The sequence below is a fragment of the Enhydra lutris genome, unplaced genomic scaffold (genome assembly GCF_002288905.1).
Source record: "Enhydra lutris kenyoni isolate GAN:26980312 unplaced genomic scaffold, ASM228890v2 scaffoldscaffold57, whole genome shotgun sequence".
NCBI classification, from domain to species: Eukaryota; Metazoa; Chordata; class Mammalia; order Carnivora; family Mustelidae; genus Enhydra; species Enhydra lutris.
The window spans coordinates 10,962,272-10,985,012 of record NW_019154141.1 but is presented as its reverse complement, the minus strand read 5'-3'; the positions used below and the strand labels follow the sequence as shown (position 1 = coordinate 10,985,012).

General features: G+C 54.6%; 1 protein-coding gene across 1 annotated transcript in view; it reads left to right on the top strand.

Annotated features, from left to right (window-relative positions):
- The window catches only part of LOC111158156 (Wnt family member 3), a 49,324-nt gene that overhangs the window by 17,475 nt on the left and 9,108 nt on the right, over positions 1 to 22,741 (top strand). Inside the window, exon 2 of the mRNA XM_022520044.1 lies at positions 22,419 to 22,660. Coding sequence (XP_022375752.1) covers positions 22,419 to 22,660 — 242 coding nt within the window. The remainder of the gene's footprint in view (positions 1 to 22,418; positions 22,661 to 22,741) is intronic.

Here is a 22,741-nt window from a genome sequence, read left to right as displayed (position 1 = left end):
GGGGATAAAAATTCTGATCTCAGGACAGTTTTTTTTTTTCTTAGAGATTTTGTTTATTTATTTGAGAGAGAGAGAGAGTTCACACAGGAGGAGGGGCAGGGGAGAAGGGAGTAAGAGACGCTCCCCTGAGCTGGGAGCTCAGTGTGGGGCTGGAGGTCCTGGGGGACCCCGGTTATTGTGACCTGAGCCGAAGCTTAACCAACTGACCCACCCACGCGTTCCTTGAAGATGAAATGAAACAATACACAAAAACTGAGTTCAAGGTGAATACAGAATAAATCAACGATGTCCTGAAGGTCATTCCAATGTAGCAAGGCTTGTACAAATATCCCAGGCCAGGATTTGTACAACAAAAAGATCTGAATTCCTTCCAAAACCGAAAAGGCCACACTCAGGGAAAACCATATGCTTTATGGTGTTTGATCCCAACTAATTAACCTGTTTGAAGAAAGAAGTGGGATGATGGGCATGTGGTTGAAGTCTGTGACTCAGTGGACCCAACGCAACGTAGGCTCTGGCTTGACCTGATGTCCTGTTCAGCCAAAAGACTCACAAAAGCCTCCAACTCTTGGGAAGGGAAGGATAAATCAAACGTGGAAGCTGTCCATTTTTACTGTGGTTCCAAGGACTAGTCTGTGTGGGTTTAATAGGGCCCCAGTTAATGGCTTAGATGCTCGCCTTTTCAATGTCTCTCTCTCTGTGTCACGTAATCTAAATAAAATAATAGTTTTCCCAGTAAAGAAGGCCTAGACGATATATATTTCCTTTTGCTTATTTTTTTACCATTATAAAAATGGCGTGCTGAATGCGATCTCTTTGCTCCGTCTACCTTCTATTTCTAAATTTCAAACTACATGGTTGGACGTTACTGGAGCTCTTCTATTTCCACAGGTGTGTAATGGCCCATCGTGTGAATGCACACTTGCTGACTCCAGCCACTGCCAGTGGACGAGTGTCTCGGGGTGCACATGGGGTACAGGAGCTCATGGGGCTGACTGTTGCAGGATGTGCAAATGTTCCCCTTTGCAAGACGACACCAAGCTTTTCGAAGTTAGGCTGTGCCCATTCTACTCTCATCTTTACTCTATGTTTTCACTGATGCTTGGAATCAACGGACTTCATCTTTGTTGCTCTGGCAGCTGCAAAATGGGATCTTTGGTCTTCACTGGCAGAGATGGGGCCCGTTTTAAGGTTCATGGGCAAAGAGGAGGCAGTGTGGGGACCCAGGTGTTCATGTCAGCACATAAGACATGCGTTTGGAAGAACATATGGCCCATGCCTGGTGTGTCTGGTGGAAATCCCCGACTTTGGCTTCTAGTCCTTCACGCTCCTCACATTTTCTGCCTAAGGCCCAGGGGCATCACTGGCATTTGGTGATGGGGGCAAAGTGGCTGATGGAGCCTTCTCTTCTCTGCCTCACCTCTGCTTCTGCACCACCTCTCCTCCTTTCTGCTCCTCAAAAGCACCCTCCTGGGCTATGAAAGCCCTGCCCGCTTTCCAGAAACAATGCCACTCCTGCCAGGGAGTCACACCCCAGCAGCGCCCACCAGCCCAAGGGGACTGCCTGAGTGACAGCAGGAACATCTCCCAGGTGCCATTTCAGGAAAGACCAGAAGGTGACCCTTTCCCCCAAGTCTTTTTTTTTTTTTTTAAGATTTTATTTATTTATTTGACAGAGGTCACAAGTAGGCAGAGAGGCAGGCAGAGAGAGAGGGGAGGAAGCAGGCTCCCTGCGGAGCAGAGAGCCCGACGTGAGGCTCGATCCCAGGACCCCGGGACCATGACCCGAGCCGAAGGCAGAGGCTTCAACCCACTGAGCCACCCAGGCGCCCCTCCCCTAAGTCTTGATCCAAATGCTGGGGTTCCTTCCTTCTGAAAGAAAAGCCGTGAGCTCCTCAACACACTTCAAAAACCAGGTGGGGTAGCCCTGTCCTGCTGGAATCCTTGTCCTCACACGCTTGGCCTTGCCCGTTCTTCTCTCCCCCACACCAACAGGGCGACACCCCACTTCCTCAGGCCTTTACTATAAAGATAAAGGGGTCTTGGGATCCCTTCCCAAATCTCTTTCCCATCACTCCTGCCCCTGGCCATAAGCTTCCCAGGACTTTTCAAAATCCAGCTCAGAGCTGTCACCTTCCCTGGCATCTTCCCAGACTACCTGCCACCTCGCTCCCAGCTCCCCCCCAGCGCACAGAGCAGGACTTGGTCTGTGCATGGATGCATTTCTTCCACCACTCCCAAATAACCCTGCTGAGTAGGGATTCTGGGGGGTCAACATGTTGGAGAAGTGCCACCTGCTACTTCCAGCCTCTTGGTGGTTATGGTGCTCATTAGCATATTTGCATTCATTAGCGTATTAGCAACACCAGCCCTGCAGGGATGACCCCGGTCTTCATTTGTTTGGTCTGTGTTCCAAAAGTATTTAACTTGGTAGCCTTTTCTCCCCCAATAACCACCATTACCTATTTGGGAAATGTAATCTAGAAGATTCTCCTGCTCCTTTCATAGATCAGTGTGACCTTTGAATTTTATTCTCAGCAGTCAGGCTGGAATTCCTCGGACTTTTTATTTTTTATTTTATTTCATTTTTAAGTTTTCTATTTATTTATTTTAGTTACCTCTACACCCAACGTGGGGCTTGAACTCCCAACCCCAAGATGAAGTGTCCCACGTTCTTCCGACTGAGCCGGCCAGGCTCCCTGTCCTCTGACTTTTTAAAATCATCTTTTGTGAAATAGTTCAGCCCCGAGTATCTGTTCCAGAGGGTGTTGAATTGAATGAATGTATGCTTTCATGAATGAATGAATGAGTGAAGGAATCAGTCATTCGGTTGGTCACCCAGCTAGATCCCCTCTCCCGGGGAGCAGTTGAAACCAGCCTGGCCATTGTACCCTAGGGGCACATCAGACCTTCTCCACAGTGAAATGAATCACTGTCCCACATTAGGCGCCAGTGATTTTCTTCTTAGGCATCTGTCTTGCAGGGACCGCGTCCCACTCGCCTCTCCATATTCCCGTAAGTGGGTACACAGTCTCTGGTTGGTGAACGGCATCTCTCCTGATTCTTTCCAGAGGGATCTAGAACACTATGGCCTTTCATTCTCCCTATCTAAGTGGCGGTGATGATCACAGTACCTTCCTTACAAGGTTGCTGGGGGACTAAATGAGTTGATAATATGTGGGAATCGCATGAGACATGCCTGGCACGGAGAATGGGTTGGCCGCTGCTGGCACTCGTAACCACAGCGACCACCACCGTTCCTTGCGCCAGGGACGGTCATGAGAGCTTTTCCTACATTGTCTCAATGACTCCTCCCTCCAGTCTCTTTGAAGGAAGGGATAGTTATAGTTTTCTAATCAGGAAGTGGAGTCCTCCCAAATGGACCCAGAGACTGGGCATATCCTCTCCCTCCTCTACAGTGACCCCACTGAGCACCTGACCAGCTTGTTTATGCTCTGTCCTTCCCCCAAAAATCATGGCACTGCACGGGGGGATTTTAAGTGCACTGTGTACATAAGACAGAGTTTAAGTGGGTGGGAATGAGTTCTTGGAGAGGCCTGGGGGTTGCCATCGCCTTCGTGGTAGACCCAGGAACACAAAGCTCTTGAGGAAGGACTTTGAGAATGCACAGGAGGAAAATTGCCTGTGAATCAGCAAGGATCCAGACCTGGCAGAGATCTTGGAAGTCAGCTTGGTATTGTCACCCATGGCTCTGGGCCCGGGGTCCTGTGTGTGCTCAGGAAATGTTTGCAGGGGGGACATCTGTGGTTGCTTTTATCTGGGCAGCTTATCCAGGTGAAAGACAGATGGTTCTAAGAGGGCATCAGGCTGGGGGAGCCATCCCGGACTTCTGAGGTGAACTTGCTGGAATCCCTTTCCCTGTGCGCCAGCTCGCCTTCTCAGACCCTGTAGGCTGACTCCATTCTTCTCCACTTAAGAGGAGGACCCTAGGAGTCATGGGGTTGACTGTCCTCTTTTCTCCATAGTAGCCAGGGCCTTTATTCTAGCACCATCACTGGTCTGGTCGTACAACAGAAATGAGGTGTGGGGGTCTCGGGGGAAGGGTTCATCCGGTGACGTGACTGTAGGAGGTTTGAGAGGCACACGCCACAGGCTGTTTGGCTTGGAGCAGAGAAGGTTGGGGGCTGCATTCCAGGCAGGGGAGCAGTTACTCTGTCAGCACCTGAGGAAAGGCCGCAGGGCCCAAAATAGCGGCTTAGAGGGACAGGAGCTGAGGTAAACAGATGAGATTTCCCATCAAATATCATGAGGCAAACACGCCCATGAATGGGAGCAGCTGGCGAGGCTCGCAGAGAGACTAAGGAAAGTGGGCCTGTTAACTTTCCAGTCTGGAAAGATGAGGGAATTCCCAGGTATCTATGGACTGATAGGTCTATCAAAACCTTGACTAGTGTGAGAATCGGGTAAGGTGTTAAATTTGGATTTTTATCTTCTCTATGGTGGTACAGTGTGTTCTGTGAACAGAAGAGAACCAGAATTCTGTGAAGACGTGGAAGAGCCCCTTAGCATGGTTGGCTGAGTCCTTTGGCTCCTCAGCCCCAAGGGAGCCCAATGGAACTCCCAAACTGGGGCTACAGAGCCAAAGGATGTGAACACTGGGTCCTCTTGCCTCTGGGTTGTCATTTTGTGCCAGATGCCCTCCCCTCCCCCCACAACCTTCCTTCCAGCTCTGACAGGCTTCTTTTAAGGGGGAAGAGCCCTGGTGCCTACTTCGTTGTCTTATAGGATCTAAACTCATCAGCTGGGACTTCAGGTCCTGCCTTCTTCCCTCTTTGCTTCTTGGGTTTTGGGTGTTTTGAGTCACACCAATGTCTCAGAAGTGCCTTTTCTCTTCCTTCTCTCTCAGGGCATAAAAATCCACCTTAGAGGGGCGCCTGGGTGGCTCAGTGGTTAAAGCCTCTGCCTTCGGCTCGGGTCATGATCTCAGGGTCCTGGGATCGAGTCCCGCATCGGGCTCTCTGCTCAGCAGGGAGCCTGCCTCCTCCTCCTGTCTCTCTCTGCCTGCCTCTCTGCTTACTTGTGATCTGTCTGTCAAAAAAAAAAAAAAAAAAAAAATCCACCTTAGAGCACAGCCTTCTGAAGTCTTGTGGATTATCTGTCCCCCCCATAATCCTCCCATGTCCTCTCCTTCACTTGGTGCCCCCATCTCCTCTAGAACGATTTGTAAGCTGGCTGGTCTCCTGTTCACGTCCTCTGTTCTGATGCATGTGACCTACTCACTAGATCATACCCTCCTCCAGGTTAGGGGCCATGATGGCGTCCCGTGCCCAGCTGAGTGCAGAGCACACAATGGGTGCCGAATAAAGGCATTCTGCTCAAATGAACTGGTTGTCCCCAGACAGTGGGGTCTAGACAAGAGCAGCAGAATAGTGATAGCAGAGACTTTGGTCACGCCCCCCTTCACTTACTGGTCCCCTGTTGGGGCTCAGCTTCCTTATTTGTCACGTGGAGACAGTGTGTTTCTCTCGGGACTCTTGAGAGAATTAACCAAGATGCTGTGTGGGGGAAGAGGCTCCACAAACTGGAAGGTGCTGGAACATGTGTCATCTACCCGAGGCCTGTTGGATGCCTCCTGGGGGAGGTCCCGAATTCACACGTTCCGTCTCACACGCACATCCCTCCAGCCCCCAGACAGAGGTCTCCTTACCACGGCAGGGGGATGCTTTGAGTGTGAGTCTAGCCCTTTCTGGGATACAGACAGACAGACCTCGAGTATGGAAGGGTCATGCCAACATTCAAAAGAGAAAAGATCAATGGACAGGGGCCCCCTGTAAATCCTGAGAGAGCCCGAGTGGCAGGATCACCTTGATTTTCCTTTTCCCCCATTTTCAGCTCCCTACAGACTCTGTCCCAAGAAAAGTCTCCCCCACTGCCTTATTAGGCATCTTGGTGGCACCATTTCCTTGTGGTGCAACCCCAGACAAGCGTGGTCAGACTCTCTGATCCCATGTTGTCACCTGTCGAAGAGGGATCATTATAACTCAGAGGGTTCTTTGGCAAATGAAAAGACATATTCTATGTGGCGTGTTTTCCGTGGCTCCTGGCATTAGCCGGGTTCCATAAATGTTAGCTGTCATTATTCGGCACAACCTCTACTCTGAGTGGGTTCCCTCACTACCTCACTTACAGAATTCAGCAAATTCTTTCCTCATGACCTCATTAGGCACTTTCTACCCCAGCAAACACCCTCTGCGTTCTCTTTTCACCATTGGGTTTATACCGGGATAAGGCATTTCCCTTTACTTCATTTCTGAGTGTCCCCATCAGTTCAGTTTCCCATGAGTTGTCCCCACGAACCAAGTGTCCCCATGAGCTCAGTTTCCCGGAACTTCTCGGGCTCCTCCTCCTGTCTGTGGTGATTTGGGTCTTCTCAGGCTGAGGTGATCCCCGTGGGAAGCTTAACTGGACCAAATATGCTTTGACATCTTCCCCTCAGGCTGAAGGCACATTACACACACACACACATCCTATTTGTAGAGACATTTCTTTTCTTTCTTTCTTTCTTTCTTTTTTTTACTTTACGTGTTTGCTATTTGTGTGTGTATGTGTGTGATTTTATTTTTTCTGCCTTACGTGTGTTTCGTGCTGGAAGAAAGTCCTACTTTTGCCACGGATATGACTAGAACACCAGACTGAGAATACCGAAATTTCCTGTGGCGCCGGCACTTCTGTGGGGATGGGCCTGGTCCCGTGGGATGGCAGGACAGGACGTAGGCCGTGAGCAGAGGTGACACAGCAGGAAGTGAGGACAGACCCAGAGGAGGCGAGTGAGACCTCTACCCTTGAGGAGACAACTTGAGGAGACAAAGCATTTCCAGTGAGAGATGAGTGTGGAACTCAAAGTCCTAGATAAAATATATTTTATAATATATATATATATACACATACACACACATATACATATATATATATATATATGTATATATATATGGCTGTGGGCATGAAGCAAGGAAGGCCTGGACCCCTGCTGGGAGAAGGCTTTGGGACCTTGAACCCCAAGAGTGTCTGTTGGTGTCCTGCACCTGCGCAAAGAACATTTGGCCGCCTCACACCATTCACACCACGGCAAGGCTAAGAAAACCATGTTGAGAATCAGGAAGAAGAGGAAATGAGAGCCAGAAAAAACAGAGGACTGGGGGACAGAAAGCTTGGAAGATCAAGCGTTAGGCTGTAGGGGGAAGTGATTTCTCTTGAAATAGACTTCTTGTCTTGTCTTTTTGCGTCCGTTAGCCTGTGTTTTGTAAGGCAGATAAAATCTGAGCGTGGTGGCTGGCTGGCCAGTGGTTTAGATGTGTGTGTGTGTGTGTGTGTGTGTGTGTGTGTGTGTGTGAATGGAGGGGCACGCCCACACACTTTTGACTGATGTGCTGCTGCTGGGTCAAAAATGGTTTGTCTCCCTCACTGTGAAGAGATTTGTTGCGAGCCCAGGAAGGGGAGACTGAGGGAGGGCTCCTTTCACCAGAGGAACGTGGACAACACCAGCGGCTGGAAAGCATGGATTAATTGTGGGAGCAACAGAGGTGGGGCCCCTGAGGGTGACGATCAGGGAGTAAGAGGGGGCACCCTCTCCCACCACCATCCTGGACGGGTTCTGAGCCTTGTCTGTGACCTCGGACAGTCTCCACCCTGCCTCTTCCCCTTAGCATGGAATAACACAGAGAAGAGGGGGCACCGGGACCTGCTCAATCTGTTTCTCTGGGGTTGGGGCCCAGGCACCAGCAGCTGTCAGCTCCCCCGGGGCCATTTGACTCGCAGCCAGGGCCAAGAAGCAGTGATCCGCCCCTCCGAGTGCTGGAACACTTAACAAGGTCCTGCAGAGGTCTGTGGTGGGCCTGGAATATAGCTCTTAACAGGTGCTGAGTAGATGTTTGCAAAACCCGGGCTGGCACCTGTGGCAATGAGCCCCCGGAGCAGAAAGCACAGAGGGAGTGAAAGGAAGGGCCCTGTGGAGGAGGTGGCGGGGGCACTCAGGACCCATGAATTTAGTGAATTTAGCACAGGGGAAGATGTTGAGGCTCGCTTAGGCTGCTCTGCCTGCAGATGGGGGAATGGGATGAAAGGGAGGGGCAGCCGTGGCTTTGAACTTGCAAACGGAGTGGGGAAGTGCCAGTGCCATGCAGAGCTGTTTCACTGCACCCTCCCCGGCCCCGTGGGGGGACACCCAGGGGACCCGGTGCAAGGACGCGCTCCTGGGAATGCGGTGGAAACACCCACCTTGAACTCCAGGGAGCAAGCGGCGACCCCCACCCCAGAGCCCCGTGACTGTGAGGACCTCCCCGCACTGCCCCGTCCCAGGTTCTGTGCACCTGGGGTGCTCAGCCGGCCTGGTCCAGAGTTTCAGGCTCAAGCCCTGTGCGGTTGTGACCAGAAGTCCCTAGTTGGTGGGAGTTTTTATAGTTATTGTTCTTTTGAAGTTTTATTATGAAAATTGTGAATCCGAAAAACAGAATAAATAGTACAAGGAGCCCACATATGCGCACCTCCTAGCCCAACAGTTTCACATTTTGCCCTAGTTGCCCTCCCCTCCCCCTCACAAACTACCTCCGCCCCCAGTTTGGCCCGGTTTGCTTGGGCTGCACCATTTCAAAGTAAAGAGAGTCATCATGACTCCAAAATAGAAGGATGACCCCTCTGACCATATGCCATTATCCCACTTAACAAAAGTAATCATGATTCCTAATGATTCAGATTTCCCCAGTTATCCTCACAATGCCTTCCCGGATAGGATTTTCAAGCTAGGCTCCAATTATTTGATTGTTACGTCTCCTACGTTTATTTTAATCTCAGGCAGCCCCCCTTCTCCCCTGCCCCCCACCACTTTTTTCAAGTGACAGGAGCTTCTGGGAAGTTCAGTCCCGTAGCTCTGTGTACTGGCCCACATTCTTAATTTGTCTGGTTGCTTCCCCTTCGTGTCATTTGGTTGGTTCGTCTATCCTTCGTGCTTCCTGACAGCTGACAGTTACTTCTCAAAGCCTGGGGACACTGAGGTTAAACATCTTTGGCCAGAGAACTTCCTATGTGAGGCTAGGAACCTCACGTTGCATCATTTCATGCCGCGGTCTTGTCGCACTCTGGAGGAGGTTTTTAATGATCCAGTTTTCTGGACTCCTCCCCAGAAAGTCTGATTCAGCAGGGCTGGCCATGGATCCCAGGTGTCTATAGTTTTCAAAACCACCCCCAGTGATCTGAGTGCCATAGAGCCTCGGCCCATATCCCTGACTAGCAGCCACCAGCTGGTAAATGCTCCTCCCCCATCCTCCGAAAGGTGGTGTCAGGGAGGGTAAGTGGGATGATCGAGGTACGTGAGGTCCTTAGGACCCTGGCCTTCCCCAGTGTGTGAGCGGTGCTATCTGGGGGTGAGGCAGGGTGGGCGGGAGTCTGGGCCCCAGCAGGGGAGGAGTGTGGGGTTTCCAGGGGCAGCTCCTAGGCTTAGCTGGGAGTTGCAAGACGAGGGGTGCCCTTCCTCCCACTCTGCTCCCAGCGCCCAGCACAGGGCTTGCCCAGCATATGTGTTTGTTGAGTGAAGATACACACCAAGCCCGTGGCTTGCAGAGAAGCCCAGGGGAGTTGCTGTAAAGAGGAATTCCCAGCCGAGTGGTTCTCCCTTCAGTGGTCTCTCCTGGGCTGCTTCTTAGGAGTCAAACAAAGGATATCTGGGTGCTTAATAAGGCCCAGAGAGCCAGTAAGGCCATCCCTTGCCCTCAGCTGGGCCTGCCAGTGGCCTGTGGGACCCGAGGAGGTGAGGAGACTCTCTGTGCTAGTCAGGTGGGGTGCTCCGTGTGCCAGGGGGGAGCCAGACACTCTGACCACCATACAAAACTAAGCAAAGTAATTCATCCTCTGAAAAAACTCCGTTTTAGCGGAAAAACAGAGTCAATGGACAATTCAGTGGGATGTGTTTAAGGCTCCCCTTGGGCTTGTATAAGAACTGGGGACTATCCAGAGGGAGTAGTTCAAACTGGACCATTAAGAAGGGGGTTTAAAATCAAACCTTGATGGATGAATAGGAGTTCCAAGCGAACAAGAGGGCTAGGCAGGCTCTGTCTTGTCTTTTACTGGAACTGGCCTGAAGGGTAAAGGAGTGTGCGAACCCAGAAAAATCCTGGCCTGGGGAACCAGCAGACGTGGCTTCTCCGAACAAGCAACCTAACTATGTAGGGCCCTCATTTCCCCACCTGGAAAATGGGAGACTGACCTCTGCCTTATGCAACTCGGGGGCTGGAGGATTGGAGAAGGACAGAAGTGTCCCCAGTTGAAAGGCGCTAACGATGCAAACATGCTTTAGGAAAAGTTTAAATCAAAATTCTGGTTGGTGGAAGGGGAGGCGGAAGAAATAAGTGGCCAAGATCCGGGAGTCACAGGTGTCCAAGCTGAACTCGTCTGCAAGGCCCAGCTCAAAGGTGACCCCTTTGAAGATGGACTCCTGGCTGTCAGCCTCTCTCCTTTAGCGTTCCCATCCCCTGTGGTTTCCATGCTCACGCTGTGCCATTTCCGTGGTCACCTGCAGGGATGTCTGTCCTGCTCCAGGGTGGGGGCCTCTGAGGAGGGTGGAGGTTACATCTTGCGCACGCCAGGCACATGATGCATGTGTACTGAACCAGGTCCCCGCCCTCGGACCCCAGGGCTTCGAGAAGGAACAGCACAGCATAAGGGAGACAGAGGTCTGGCTGGGGTCACAGGGCCTGGGTGACCCTACACAGCCTCCAACCAGTGGAGGAACCCTAGATAAGTCACCCTGCCTCTCTGGGCCTTAGTTTCCTCTGAGGGAGTGGACTAATGAATTAGCCCAAGACCCCACTCATCTTTGACAATCTATGGCCCAGTAGCATGATTGAATAATGGACATGGGCGGCTGTTTACAGAACGTATCTGAAGCCTTCCTCGGGCATCTTGTGCCCCTCCCCGCCCCCTCCAACTAGCCAGAGACCAGTAGGGGAAACTCCTTGGACAGAAACTTTATTCAGCAGGACTTTATCAAGCATCTGTCTTGTACCAGGGAGCACTCCCAGAGACAACCTGGTCCCACCACGGTTTCTAGAACGCTTTGCATCTCTCAGGTGGGAAAGACAGGACCCACTGAGGGAACGTTCAGAGGGTAGCCCAAAACTGGTAGGCAGGAGTGTTGTGACTCTAGGTTAGTCATTTGATGTCTTTGGGCCTCCGTCGCCTCATCTGTGGAGAGCGTGGCAACCCCTTACGTGTCTGAGAGGAGAGGCTGGGCTGCAGCTCCCAGCTGTGAAGAAGGCACAGGACCCCACTGAACAAGGATGAGGTCATTTGGGCTCAGCCGTGAGCCCTAAATGGCTCAGCAAAGCCTGTGGGCCTGGAAGCAGGGGACCAGTCTCCCCTCTGCAGTCCCCTGTGAGCATTCGTCTACCTGTGGCCTTGGTGCCTCTCGGGAGACACTTGGGGAGTCTGAGGGGTGAGACGCTGGGCCTAGACCCCCTTTCACTTCTCTCTGGACACCCACCTGGGCTCAGGCATTTCCGTGCCCCACAGTGAGTCTTCCTGGGCCAACACCCGCCTGAAGGAGGGTACCCTCAGCTCACAGGTCAGAGCCACACCAGCTCCCTCCCTCCCTTGTCCTCACCTTCTCCCCCGCCACCCCCAACTTCTGTCAGGCCCTTCCCCCCTTCATCTTCCCACTTCTCACCCTTCTTTCCTCCTCCCCAGGTCTCACCATCCTGCTCTGAGCCCTGCCTCCCAATTTGGCTGAAGGGGGACAATCTCTCTCTCCCACCCTCCTCCCCTTCTCTACTCTGATCAACTCCACTTTCCTATGAAATTGAGGGAAAAATAAATAAATAAAACCCTCATGCTCACAACACAACAAAAAACAGGTTTAAACATTTTACAGGTTTCAACATTTTTCAGGCCGTCTTGTCACATCTTATCAGATCAGCCGGGAGCCGCAGGCCAGGCGCTCTGGGAGCTGCTTTGGAGAACAGAAGCTGTAACATTCCAGCCGAGGCCGGCCCGCCTTCCCCTCCCTCCCTCCCTCTTCTCCCCAGAGAAACACCCCACAGGGCTCTGGGACAGGATGGCAGATGGAGCTCAGGGCCAGCACCTCCACCTCCTCCCTCTGACTGGGACTCAGTCTTTGATCCCTTGGCTTGGAGCGTCCACCACCCACCCCTTCTCCTCCTCCCACACTTGCCCAGAGCTGTGGCCCCTCTGGGCTCTCAGGTAGTCTCGGTGCATGTGCTTGGAAGGCCCCACTTGGCCCTGCAAGGGGACCTCTAGAAGACGGCAGGCAGTGGTCCAAGTCACTCGCTGAATATAGACATGACCACTTAGCCAGTAGGGCCAGCGAGTTGTGTTAGAGAATTTAGGGAGAGAGAGGAAAGTATGAAGACCCTTCTTGGGCTCTCATGGTGAGTCTGAAGTTCTGCCCAATGGGGGAGGGAATGGTTCTTTACTTTGGCTTTGTGTTTGGGGGATGTGTGGGTTTCCTGTCCGTGGTGGTGTAGACAGTTGGCCTGGAACACCCCCTTTCCCTCAAGTCCATCCCCAGTCTCCCATCTTCCTGTTCCCGCCATGCTCATGGCGACGTTGGGCACACACTACAGGGTGATAGGTCTAGAAAAGACTGACCAAAGTCCAAAAGCCCAGATTTCAGCTGAGCCAATCCGAGGAAGCTGTGTCCCCGGGTGAGAGGAAAGCGCTACCCTTGTGGGTCCCAGGTAGGAGGAGAAGGGTCAGGCTGAGAGGTGCCACCCATGGGCACAGAGAGGGACCCTGTAAGGGTTGATGGCTTAGTGCATGTTCAGAGTTTTCACCCAGGGAGGCGGGTGGGGACAAGAGTAGAAGAGGGTAAGACCAGAGCAAAGGAAGGGTGTGGTGACTCACTCTGTCCAAGTATGTTGGCCGCGCCTCTGTGGGGACCTCAGCAGAAATATGGGGAAACAGAAGCCAGACGTGGGCGCTTGGTGCCAGTGTTGGCTTGAGTGAGGCCCAACCGACCTGCCTCCCGCACGGTTTTGGGAGAGCCCTCCCCATTCCCTGGCCTGAAGTGTGAGGTCCGTCTGATATGATGTCCCCACCCCCCTGCTGATGCCCTCCCTCCCAGGAGTGCCCCACATTCCTGGGGCTCCTCCCTTGGCACATGGCATCCTGTGCCCACACCATGAGGCTTCCTGGCTGTCTCTCCCTCTACCATGTGCCCACCAGGGAGGGACAAGGCCTCCAGTGTCATTCAACTCTCAGTTCCAACAGATTCCCAAATCTGAACTTCCAGGCTCTGTCTTTTCCCAGCACCGTCTGGACTCAGGTGCCTGGAGGTCTCCTCGGCCCCACAAACTATCTTTGTCTTTGTTCCCAAACCTGCTTCTTCTCTTAAGGTCCCTTTCTCTGTTGATATCCCATCCATCTTCCTGGTCATCCTGGCTTAGAACTTTGGTCATGCTCTCCTCCTTCCTCTCGTGTCCCTGTGACCATCCTTACTTCCTCTCTGCACCTAAGGCCTCTGTCCCAAGATCCACAGCCTAAGGCCCCTCGAGCCCAGACGGGTGGTGCCCCGCCTCAGCCACATAGGGGATGAACCCCAGACCCATGAAACATGCCCCCCAGGGGTTGTAACGTACAGCCAAGCCTGACACCCTCCTTAGCATCGGCTGTCACACTAGCCTCCCTTTCCCAGCTGTGGGTCACTAGTGCCCACCCCCCCGGGGCCCATTTTGCAGTTAGATATTGTCTAATAGATTGATATTTCCAAGGTCTAGTTCAGGAACCTCCAATGGCTGCTCAGGTTGCCAGGATGAAGCTCGACAGTGAGGGCTCCTTTCCCCTCCTTGCTCCTTTATACAGCTTCTGGGCTCCAGCCAGGGAGGAACAGCTGCGGTTCCCTCTCTCACCTCATGCCTGTGGCTTCCCTGCCACCCCAGCGCCTCCCGAGGAGCCCCAGCCATGCCTTCGTGATCACCGCTGGCTGGGACCCTCTCGCCTCGCCCTCCTGGATGTCTCAGCCCTGACGGCGCTCTCTGGCGTGGGGGTGACTTGGGTTGTCAGTTACGAGGGCCTCGGGGTGCTCCGTCACTTGTTCACGGCACCCCCGGCACCCTGACTTCGTAGATGCTGGAAGAATGCTGTGGCTCCGTAACTGACAGATGCGTCCTGATCTGGATGCTCCGTGGGTGTGGCTTAAGGCCTCTCCAGGTCCCCAGCCCCTGGCACTCTGCCCGATTCCGAGTCGTCACTCAAATGCGTGTTGAGTGACTCGGTGGGGACGACTCTGTTTACCTGCTCTCCCCAGTATGGACACCTCCATCCGCTCCGCATGCTTATTGCCCTCCCGGGGCCCTCGGCTGGTTGGCTGGCTGGGACTAAGTCGAGATGAGGAGCCCCGCAGGCGGCCTGGGCCTCCCTGGGCTCAGAAGCTCTTAGAGTTGTTTCTTTATTGATTCCTTTCTGGTCTCGGGGTCCCAGCTCAGTGCATGGACCCTTTCTACCTTCCCCATCCTCTTCCCTTCCAATACATAAGCGAAGGTGCTCCCTAGGCTGCTGGAGATGCACGAGAACTGGATGGCCCTTCTTTGATGAAGGGCATCTGTTGGGGTGTCTCTAGGCCTGCTCTGTGGATGGAGGGAGCACAGGAGCCCCTTTGGACTGAAAAGGGACTCCCAAGACTTAGCCTGCACTGACCTGGGGGCGGGGTGGAATCCATGCTCGGCACCCGTGGGGCCCACACGAGCTCCAGGAGGATGAGCAGCTGGGCCAGGAGAGCTGTAACTTGTGCACCTTGACTTGGGTCTGTCTTGTCCTGTCACAAGCTCCTGGCCAGGGCACCAGGGTGACCCAGAGCATCCTGACCGGGGTGGCCCTAGTCGGGAGCAGGGATGGCCTTGCTATTCTGGGTTATAGCTTGTGTCATTCCAGGAGTTAGATGTGTCGGGGCCCCAGGCCCTGCCCCTGGCCTCCCCCAGTCCGTATGTGCCCCTGAACTTGTTAGGCTCCTCCGCCAGCCTTGAAGGGCCTCTTGACCTCAACAGAAAGGTAGTAACCTTGTGTTGCCAAACCAACACTCGGTTCTTGGACGTCCTGTCCATTTTCAAGCCTTTCCTTCTCCTTTTGGAAGTTTTTGTCTTGTCCCGGGCTGGGGGGCAGGGTGGGGGGTGGAGGACCCACTGGACCCAGGAGCAGGGAGGGCACCTGCCCAGTACTGCCCAGGAGCCAGCAGGTGGAGTACCAAGCCCTGGGTTACTGTAGGGCTTCCAGAAACATGGGGTCACTCTGGAGGAGAGAGAGGCACAGATGACCACAGAGGAAGTGGTTTCTGTCTCCTTCCCTCCCTCTCAGCACCCATGACAGGAGCCCTGTCTGGGGCAGACAGAGACACGGAGCCGTGCCCTGGGGAAAGGTGAGGACCTTCCTGACTCCAAGAAAGACACAACTTGGGGAGGCTTGGCCATGGAGCTCGCCCAAGACGGAAGGAGGAGAAGGGGAGACTTTCCTTGGGCTGTGTCCCCACCCATCTTCCATACGTGACGGTGACTTGGGACCCTCTCCGGGCCTCAGTCTTCCCAACTAGAGAAGGAAGGGATTAGACTAGACCCATGCTTCTCAGGTTTCATCCTGCAGAGGGGCGGTGGGTGAGGGCAGACCCTACACTCAGTCAGCACCGACTTCCCTCCCACTCCCCAGGCCCTGGTAACCGCTACTCTGCTTTTTTCCGTGGAATGGATAGGCCATGTTCTGTTGCGTCCCCCTGTTGGTTCTCTTGAATGGCGCCGCCATGACACTGATGGACGTGACCCCTTTCACTTCTCTCGGGCACTCGAGAATTCCTGGATCCTGTGCTAATTCTATGTGTATCTTTATAAGAGGAACAGGTCCTTCTTTTTATTGGTTTTATGTATTGGGGGGAGGGGTGGGGAAAGGTTGTGTATGATTCCATCTGGGAAAAAAATAGCTACCAAATACAAACCACCCCAAACCAGATGCCTCCCGAGGCCCCCCGCATCTCTAAAATCCTACTATGCTGGGGAGATGGCAGGATCTCGGGGCCGACAGTGCCAGTGTCCCCGGCCAGGACACTGGGTGCAGGACACGTGTTAGTGTCTGGCCGTGTGATAGATGTGGAAGTCGAGTCAACGTCTAGGCTGACCTGCATCCGTGGTTAGAAGTTTTATCTGTGCCCTGGCTTGCGGGGTGGGCCCTCCTTGGTCCTCCGGAGACAGAGAAAGGGATGTTGTCACGGTGGGGAGGCGAGGACCCAGGTGGCCACGGGAGTCCTGCAAGGCCATCGCGTGTTGGAGTCCAGCCTCCTGGGAGAGGGAATTTCACTCTGAGCGGTCAACAACGAGGCCTCCAGGAGCAGCCTGCTGTCCCCCTGCCCAGCTACCCGTGTCTGTCCTCAGCCCAGCTGGGCGGTGGGTGGCTGGGATGGAGGGTGAGCTGTCCTCGGGGGAGGGTGGCAGAGCCCTGGGGCAGGGCCGGGCCAGGAGCTGGCTATGAATAGCCCCTGGCCAGCTGGGCAGGCCTGGCGGTGCCCCCCACCCTCCCCCTCACCAGCTGCTGGTGCCAGGCGGGGTCTCTGCCTCCCTTGGGAGCCTCGCTGTTGCCCGAGGTCCTCACCGTGGGGACTTCCTCAGCGGAACCGAGGAGTCTTGTCCTGTGTGGAGGCGAGAGCTCCGGATGCCTGCATTCCTGGGGAGTGAGGCGAAGGAGCTGTGAGACGGGGGACATCGGGCTGGCCTTCTGGGAAAGGAGTGGTTCCTTCCTTCCTACCTGTCACATGCCTGGCCTTTCGGTAGACCAAGTGGGCCTGCGCGCGCGTGTGTTTGTGTATGCGCGCATGCGTGGGTGGTGTCAAAGTGTTGGGGAAACGGGAGGAGATGCCCCCTCTGTCCCCAAGGAGCTCCCAGTCTCACAGCCAGATTGAACTGGAAACAAATGAATCCAGCACTTGGAGATAAGGAGGTGTGAATAGGGTGCAGGAAAGAGAGAGAGACAGGAGACCTCACTTCTGTCTGGGAGCCCATGAGAGTCTTTAGAAAAGAAGTGACCCAGGAGTCCTATCTTCTTTTTTTAAGATTTTTTGTTTGTTTGTTTGTTTGAGAGAGAGAGAGAACGAGCTGAGGGAGAGGTGGAGGGAGGGGCAGAGGGAGAAAGAGGGAGAAGCAGGGTCCCCGTTGAGCAAGGAGCCTGATGTGGGGCTCGATCCCAGGACCCTGAGATCATGACCTGAGTCAAAGGCAAATGTTTAACCATCTGAGCCATCCAGGTGCTCTCCAGGAGTCCTGTCCTGAGGATGGATAAGATGTTTGCCAGGGGCTGGTCGGGGACAGGCACTCCGGGGGAGAGGGCTCACTTAGCACAGAGGCAGGGAGGGGTGAGAGGCGGTGGGTGGGCAGAGCAGCCGGAGCCGTCACTCGGGGAGGAAGAATGAAGGAGAACGAGGCCCACTGTGTGACTTCCCCCAGGGGAGCACGCATAATGGGGACAAGGTGCTGTGGGTGACGTTAATGCATCCGTGGCGGTGGAGTTTCAGACCTGAGCACCGTGCGGGGAGCAGGCTCAGGGTAAGGGGTGCCAGGCCATGTGTGGGGGAGGGCAGCTATCCTGCAGAAATCAGTCCCACAGCCGAGGCCTCCTCAGTCCCTTCCCCAGGGGGCCTTGCTCCTGACCAGCAGGATGTTCAGAGCCGAGCTGAAACCCTCGAATGGAGCATTCTGGGAATGTCCCCCTGCCTGGTCCTTTGGATTACCTCTAACACTGAGCCAGGTCACAAATATCCGTGCCCAGCCACCCCAGTTAGGACTGAGCTGCCAGGGAAAGGGCCAGCTTGGTATCTTCCCAGTAACAGATGGGAAGGGGCTCTGGAAACTCTGGTGTGTTCTGTCAAGTCAGGAATGGGAGGACAGGAAGCAGGAGGTTACTGACAGGACAAGGGGACAAAGTGCTGGGGACAGCCTCTAAACACAGGGCTTTCTCTGTGCTCGACGCTTTTTCTCATTCTTTCCTCTTATTATGTCTCTTTTATAGGTGAGGAAACTGAGGCAGGGAAAGGTTGAGTGAATTGTTTGAGATCAGTAGTTAGGGAACAGCAGAGCCGGGTCTGTGCCGGGCAGCCTGCCTCCAGGCTGTGCACTGGACTGGCCCCTGGGCAGCAGGGTAGAGCCCGGGTTTGGTGGGAGGGGAAAGAACTCATCATCTCTGGGGAGCCTGGGTGGCTCAGTTGGTGAAGCATCTGCCTTCGGCTCAGGCCATGATCTCAGGGTCCTGGGATGGAGCCCCGTGTTGTACTCCCTGCTCAGCGGGGAGTCTGCTTCTCCCTCTGCTCCCATTCCTGCTCTCTCTCTCTCAAATAAATAAATAAATAAATAAATAAATAAATGTTTAAAAGCAAAACAAACAAACAAACAAACAAAAACACAAGAAATCATTTCTCATGCCCAGAGTTGTTTTCAGAGGGTCTCATACTCGGAGTCCGACAAACTCAGGGTTAAATCTTGGCTCAGTCATTGCCCTGTGTAAGGTGTCTGGCTTCTCTGCGCCTTGGTTTCCCCCTCTGAAATGGGGGCAGCAACGCCTCCAGTGGGAGCTGTTGTGAAAATCTGTTGAGATAGTAGATGCGACATGTGAAGGAAACGGTTGCTGTTATGCTTGCTGGCATTGCACGTGACCTTGGAGGGCAAGAGGGAATCTGCCTGTGTTGGAGGAGAGACCACAGTCATCCAGTAGGACCAGTAGGAAGGACTTGGTGTCCTTCAGAGGAGGGGCAGGGAATGAGGTATCTCCCTGTTGGGAGAAGTTTGGGGAGCAACTGCGGCCTTTGTGGCCAGCCAGTGCCCAGAGCTCGGGGCTTCTGCTGGGCCGGGGAGGCCCACCTTGGACCCTGCGGGAGGGGCTGGTGAATCCAGGAGCCAGAGCCCCTTGGAGGGCTGGGATGAGGAGTGGCCCCACCAGGTGGAAATGAAGAGCCAGCAGGGGCGTCCCCACTCCTCAGTCTCCCTTCTCTGTAGTGGCCAGCCGTAGGCAAGCCACCTCTCTCTGTGGGCCTCTCGCTTTTTCACCTGTATAAATGGGCTTCGTGCTGTCACAGGGCTCCTGTTGTAGGTTCTCATTCTAGTCCGGGACTCCGCTTAGCTTGAGGGGGCCAGGCCTGCCAAGGGGTTAGGACAGAGCTAGGAAGGAGGAGAGTCTTGGAGGATGCGCATCTCTGGGCAAAAGGAGGCTGGAGCCTCGGGGCACTCGGAGCCTTGGCTGGTGAGCAGACCAATAATGGGGGGTGACATGGGACAGGGCCCCTGGTGCCAGAAGTGACTGTGGGACAGACCGGCCCAGATCAGAGTGTGTTGTGGGGGCCGGAGGCCAAGCTGATGGCAAGCGTGGCCACCATAGGGACGGTCCACACCTCCAGACCCGGACATGGACCGAGTTAGCTGTGGTGGAGACACTGGGGAAACTGGCTCTGGCCAAAGGGATGGACACTGAGGCTGGGAAGTGGGTGCCAGGTCTTCCCATGCTGCTCTGGGACAGGGAGGGGCCAGACCAGGAGACAGGGAGGGGGCCGAGAATCACCACCCCATTTAGGACCAAACCCAGGTGCGGTGACAGGGGTGGCAGAGTCCCTTATCAGGTCTCAGCTCCCCTCTCTAACTGTCCTCCTCCTCTGGGGCATCAGGTCCTAAATGTCAGAGGAGGGAGTGGGGACGGCCTGGGCTTCTTCCCATGGGAGCCTTGCCCCCAAGCCGCCCGCTCTGCACTGTGTTGACTCTCCACCCTGAACCCTGGGCCGGTTCCTGCGGGGGTGACCGCAGAGCTGCTGGGACAGCTGGCGGGTGGGGCTCGATGCCCGTGTTAAGAGCTCGAGGGGAGGGGGCACCCAGGTGGCTCAGCCGGCTGAGCGTCTGCCTTCAGCTCAGGTCATGATCTCAGGGTCTTGGGATCGAGCCCCACATCAGGCTCCCTGCTCAGTGGGGAGTCTGCTTCTTTCTCTCCTCCCCACTTGTGCTCTCTGTCCCTCTCTCTCAAATAAATAATTAAAGTCTTTTAAAAAAGAAAAAGAAAATAAAAAAGAGCACATGGGGAGACAGCCTGAATGGGGAGGGAGGCTCAATTCTGTGCAGTCTGTGCAGTCCTGCAGACTGGGGCAGGGTACTTAGCTTCCTGGCCTCAGTCTCCTCGTCTAGGAAATGGGATAATAATGATGATAATGAGGTTCGGGGAGGATTACCTAAGGCAAGAGACATGAGTGCTTAGAACAGGCCCATCGTGTAATCAGTGATGGCTATCCGAACCTCACCATTCTTGTGATAAGCTGTTTATGAGCGTAAACAGGGTTGGGACAGGAGAGAACGGTCCCCGGGCCCCCTTGGGGGCTGTGTGCCGTGTACTCATCGGGGGCTCTGGGCTGACCCGCTCATGCTCAGTGAGGCAGGAGATCGTGGGTGAGACTCAGGGCGCAGAAGGGCCTGGCCTACAGCCAGCCCCTCCCTCCACCTCCCTGCCTCCAGCCCCAAGCAGGCCTTGCCCAGAAGGCAGGCGGCACAGTGGTTCTGGAGTCAGAGGGAATGGGGTCCCATGAGCCACTTCTTAGCCCCTCTGTGGTCTGGGCTGGTTCCTCAGAACGTGAGGCCACGCCGCCCAAAAACAGGGCTGCCGTAACGCCCCCTTCCACATCCTACAGTTGTTCTAAGGATTGAGGGAAGCAAACCCAAGGAAAAGGCTCAGCCCAGCGAGCTTGCTGTGTTCGGCCACAGGCCGGGCATTGGAAAGCTTGAGCAACTAACTTCCTCCCTAAACCCCAGCTTCCTGGTCTGGGGTTGGGGGTAGTGATGTTCTCCGCCTTGGAGAAGTGATCAGGAATCTACAGGCAAAGCCGCGTAAGAGCTGATAAACGGCAGGCGTTGAGTTCAGCCCTGTGTCTAGACCAGGAAGCTGGTGTGTATGTGTCTGTGTTTTCCTGATCTGCATTGGGGGTCTTCTGATCCCTCTTCCCAAGGCTTCTGTCATCTCTTTGTGTGAGGGACTTGACTGAGGTCACTGCCGGACTGGAGCCTTGGTTATGGGTGTGAAGGGGGAGGACGTGGGCCTCATGCAACCCTTCTTCCAGCTCGCACTGTCCCTGATCACAGGGCTGATGGCAACTGACCTTCAAGTCCACTGAGACCCACGGATCATTTTCTCAGTTTCTCCTGCAAAATGTCATTCCTGCTGTTCCAGGGCTGAGGGAGAGAGTGGGAAGAGCAGCATCTTGGTTTTCTAGTATTTTAAACTCTTATTCTGGCTCCCCACAAGACCTTCCCTTCTGCTGACTCTATAAAAAAGCTGAGAGGTGGCTCCTCTGCCTTTGGCTCAGGTCATGATCCCAGGGTCCTGGGATCAAGTCCCATGTCAGGCTCCCTGCTCAGCGGGGAGCCTGCTTCTTCCTCTGCCTGCCGTGCCCCCCCCAACCTGTGCTTGCTCTCTCTCTTTGACAAATAAATAAGTAAAAATAAAACCTTTAAAAAAATTAAAGTCCTGATGTCCAAGCAGTCTGCTAAAAGAAAAAAATGCTGAGAGGTTTACAGGATATTGATTGAGAAATGAGGGTTAGGAGAGTAAGGTGACTTGGCCGGCAGAGTGTAATCTGGGATCTTCTCCCTCCTGACGCTGAGCTCCACTTGACTGGAAACAAAGCCAAGCTCCAGTCTCTGGTAAGAGGGATGATGGTACTCCAGAAACTTCTAGGAAGCTGCTAAGATGGTCACGGAGGCCCCGGGGGACAAAGGACAGATACTTAGTAGAGGCTACTGATTCCCTAGGGAGGCACTGGGGGCTTTTGGCTGGGCAGGCAGCGTCCGGAGGAGGCGGCTAAGAGACACTGCCATGGGCTCTGTGTGTGTGTGTGTGTGTGTGTGTGTGTGTGTGTGTGCGCGCGCGCGCATGTGCAAACCTCAGGCACACATGTACGTAATGAATTCCCTGCTGGGACTGGAGCTTCTCTGTTTCTCTGCTTCAGCTGAGATGGGACTGGGGTCAAGACTGCCACCTCCCTCGCTTTAGGTTTGGGTTACTTCCCATGGGTCACTGGAGTCTGTGTGACCCCAGAAACTCAGACTCTGTGGAAGATTGTCCAGGCCAACTGCTTCAAGGCCCATCAGGGCAACTGGCCCACAGCCTCGGAGGGATTTAACCTGGAGCCCCAAATCCATCTTTCCAGTCCAGGGTTCTTTTCACGATGTGCCCCTGCGAGTCCCCCGCTCACATCAGATATGCCCCCATCAGAGGGCTGCTGGCTGGGGCGGAGATCTGCCCCACAGGGGCAGGGAGCACGCTGAGGCGTGGGCTTGCTGGAGGGTCTGGGTTCGGGCTGACCCAGGGGCCCTCCGTGTCTCCACCCACCCCAGAGGGCTCACAAGGAAGAAAAAAGGCCCCTGATGGGCCATGTGCCACCACCCTGTGTCTGCCCGCAGGTCCCTGGCCCTGGGCCAGCAATACACATCCCTGGGCTCGCAGCCCCTGCTCTGCGGCTCCATCCCGGGCCTGGTCCCCAAGCAGCTGCGCTTCTGCCGGAATTACATCGAGATCATGCCCAGCGTGGCCGAGGGCGTGAAACTGGGCATCCAGGAGTGCCAGCACCAGTTCCGGGGCCGCCGCTGGAACTGCACCACCATAGACGACAGCCTGGCCATCTTTGGGCCCGTCCTGGACAAAGGTACTGTCTCTGGGCTGGCTAGCAGGTGGGGGCGGGGCTGTGGGAGGTGGGGGAGGAGGACCCGGTGACCCTTCCCCCTTA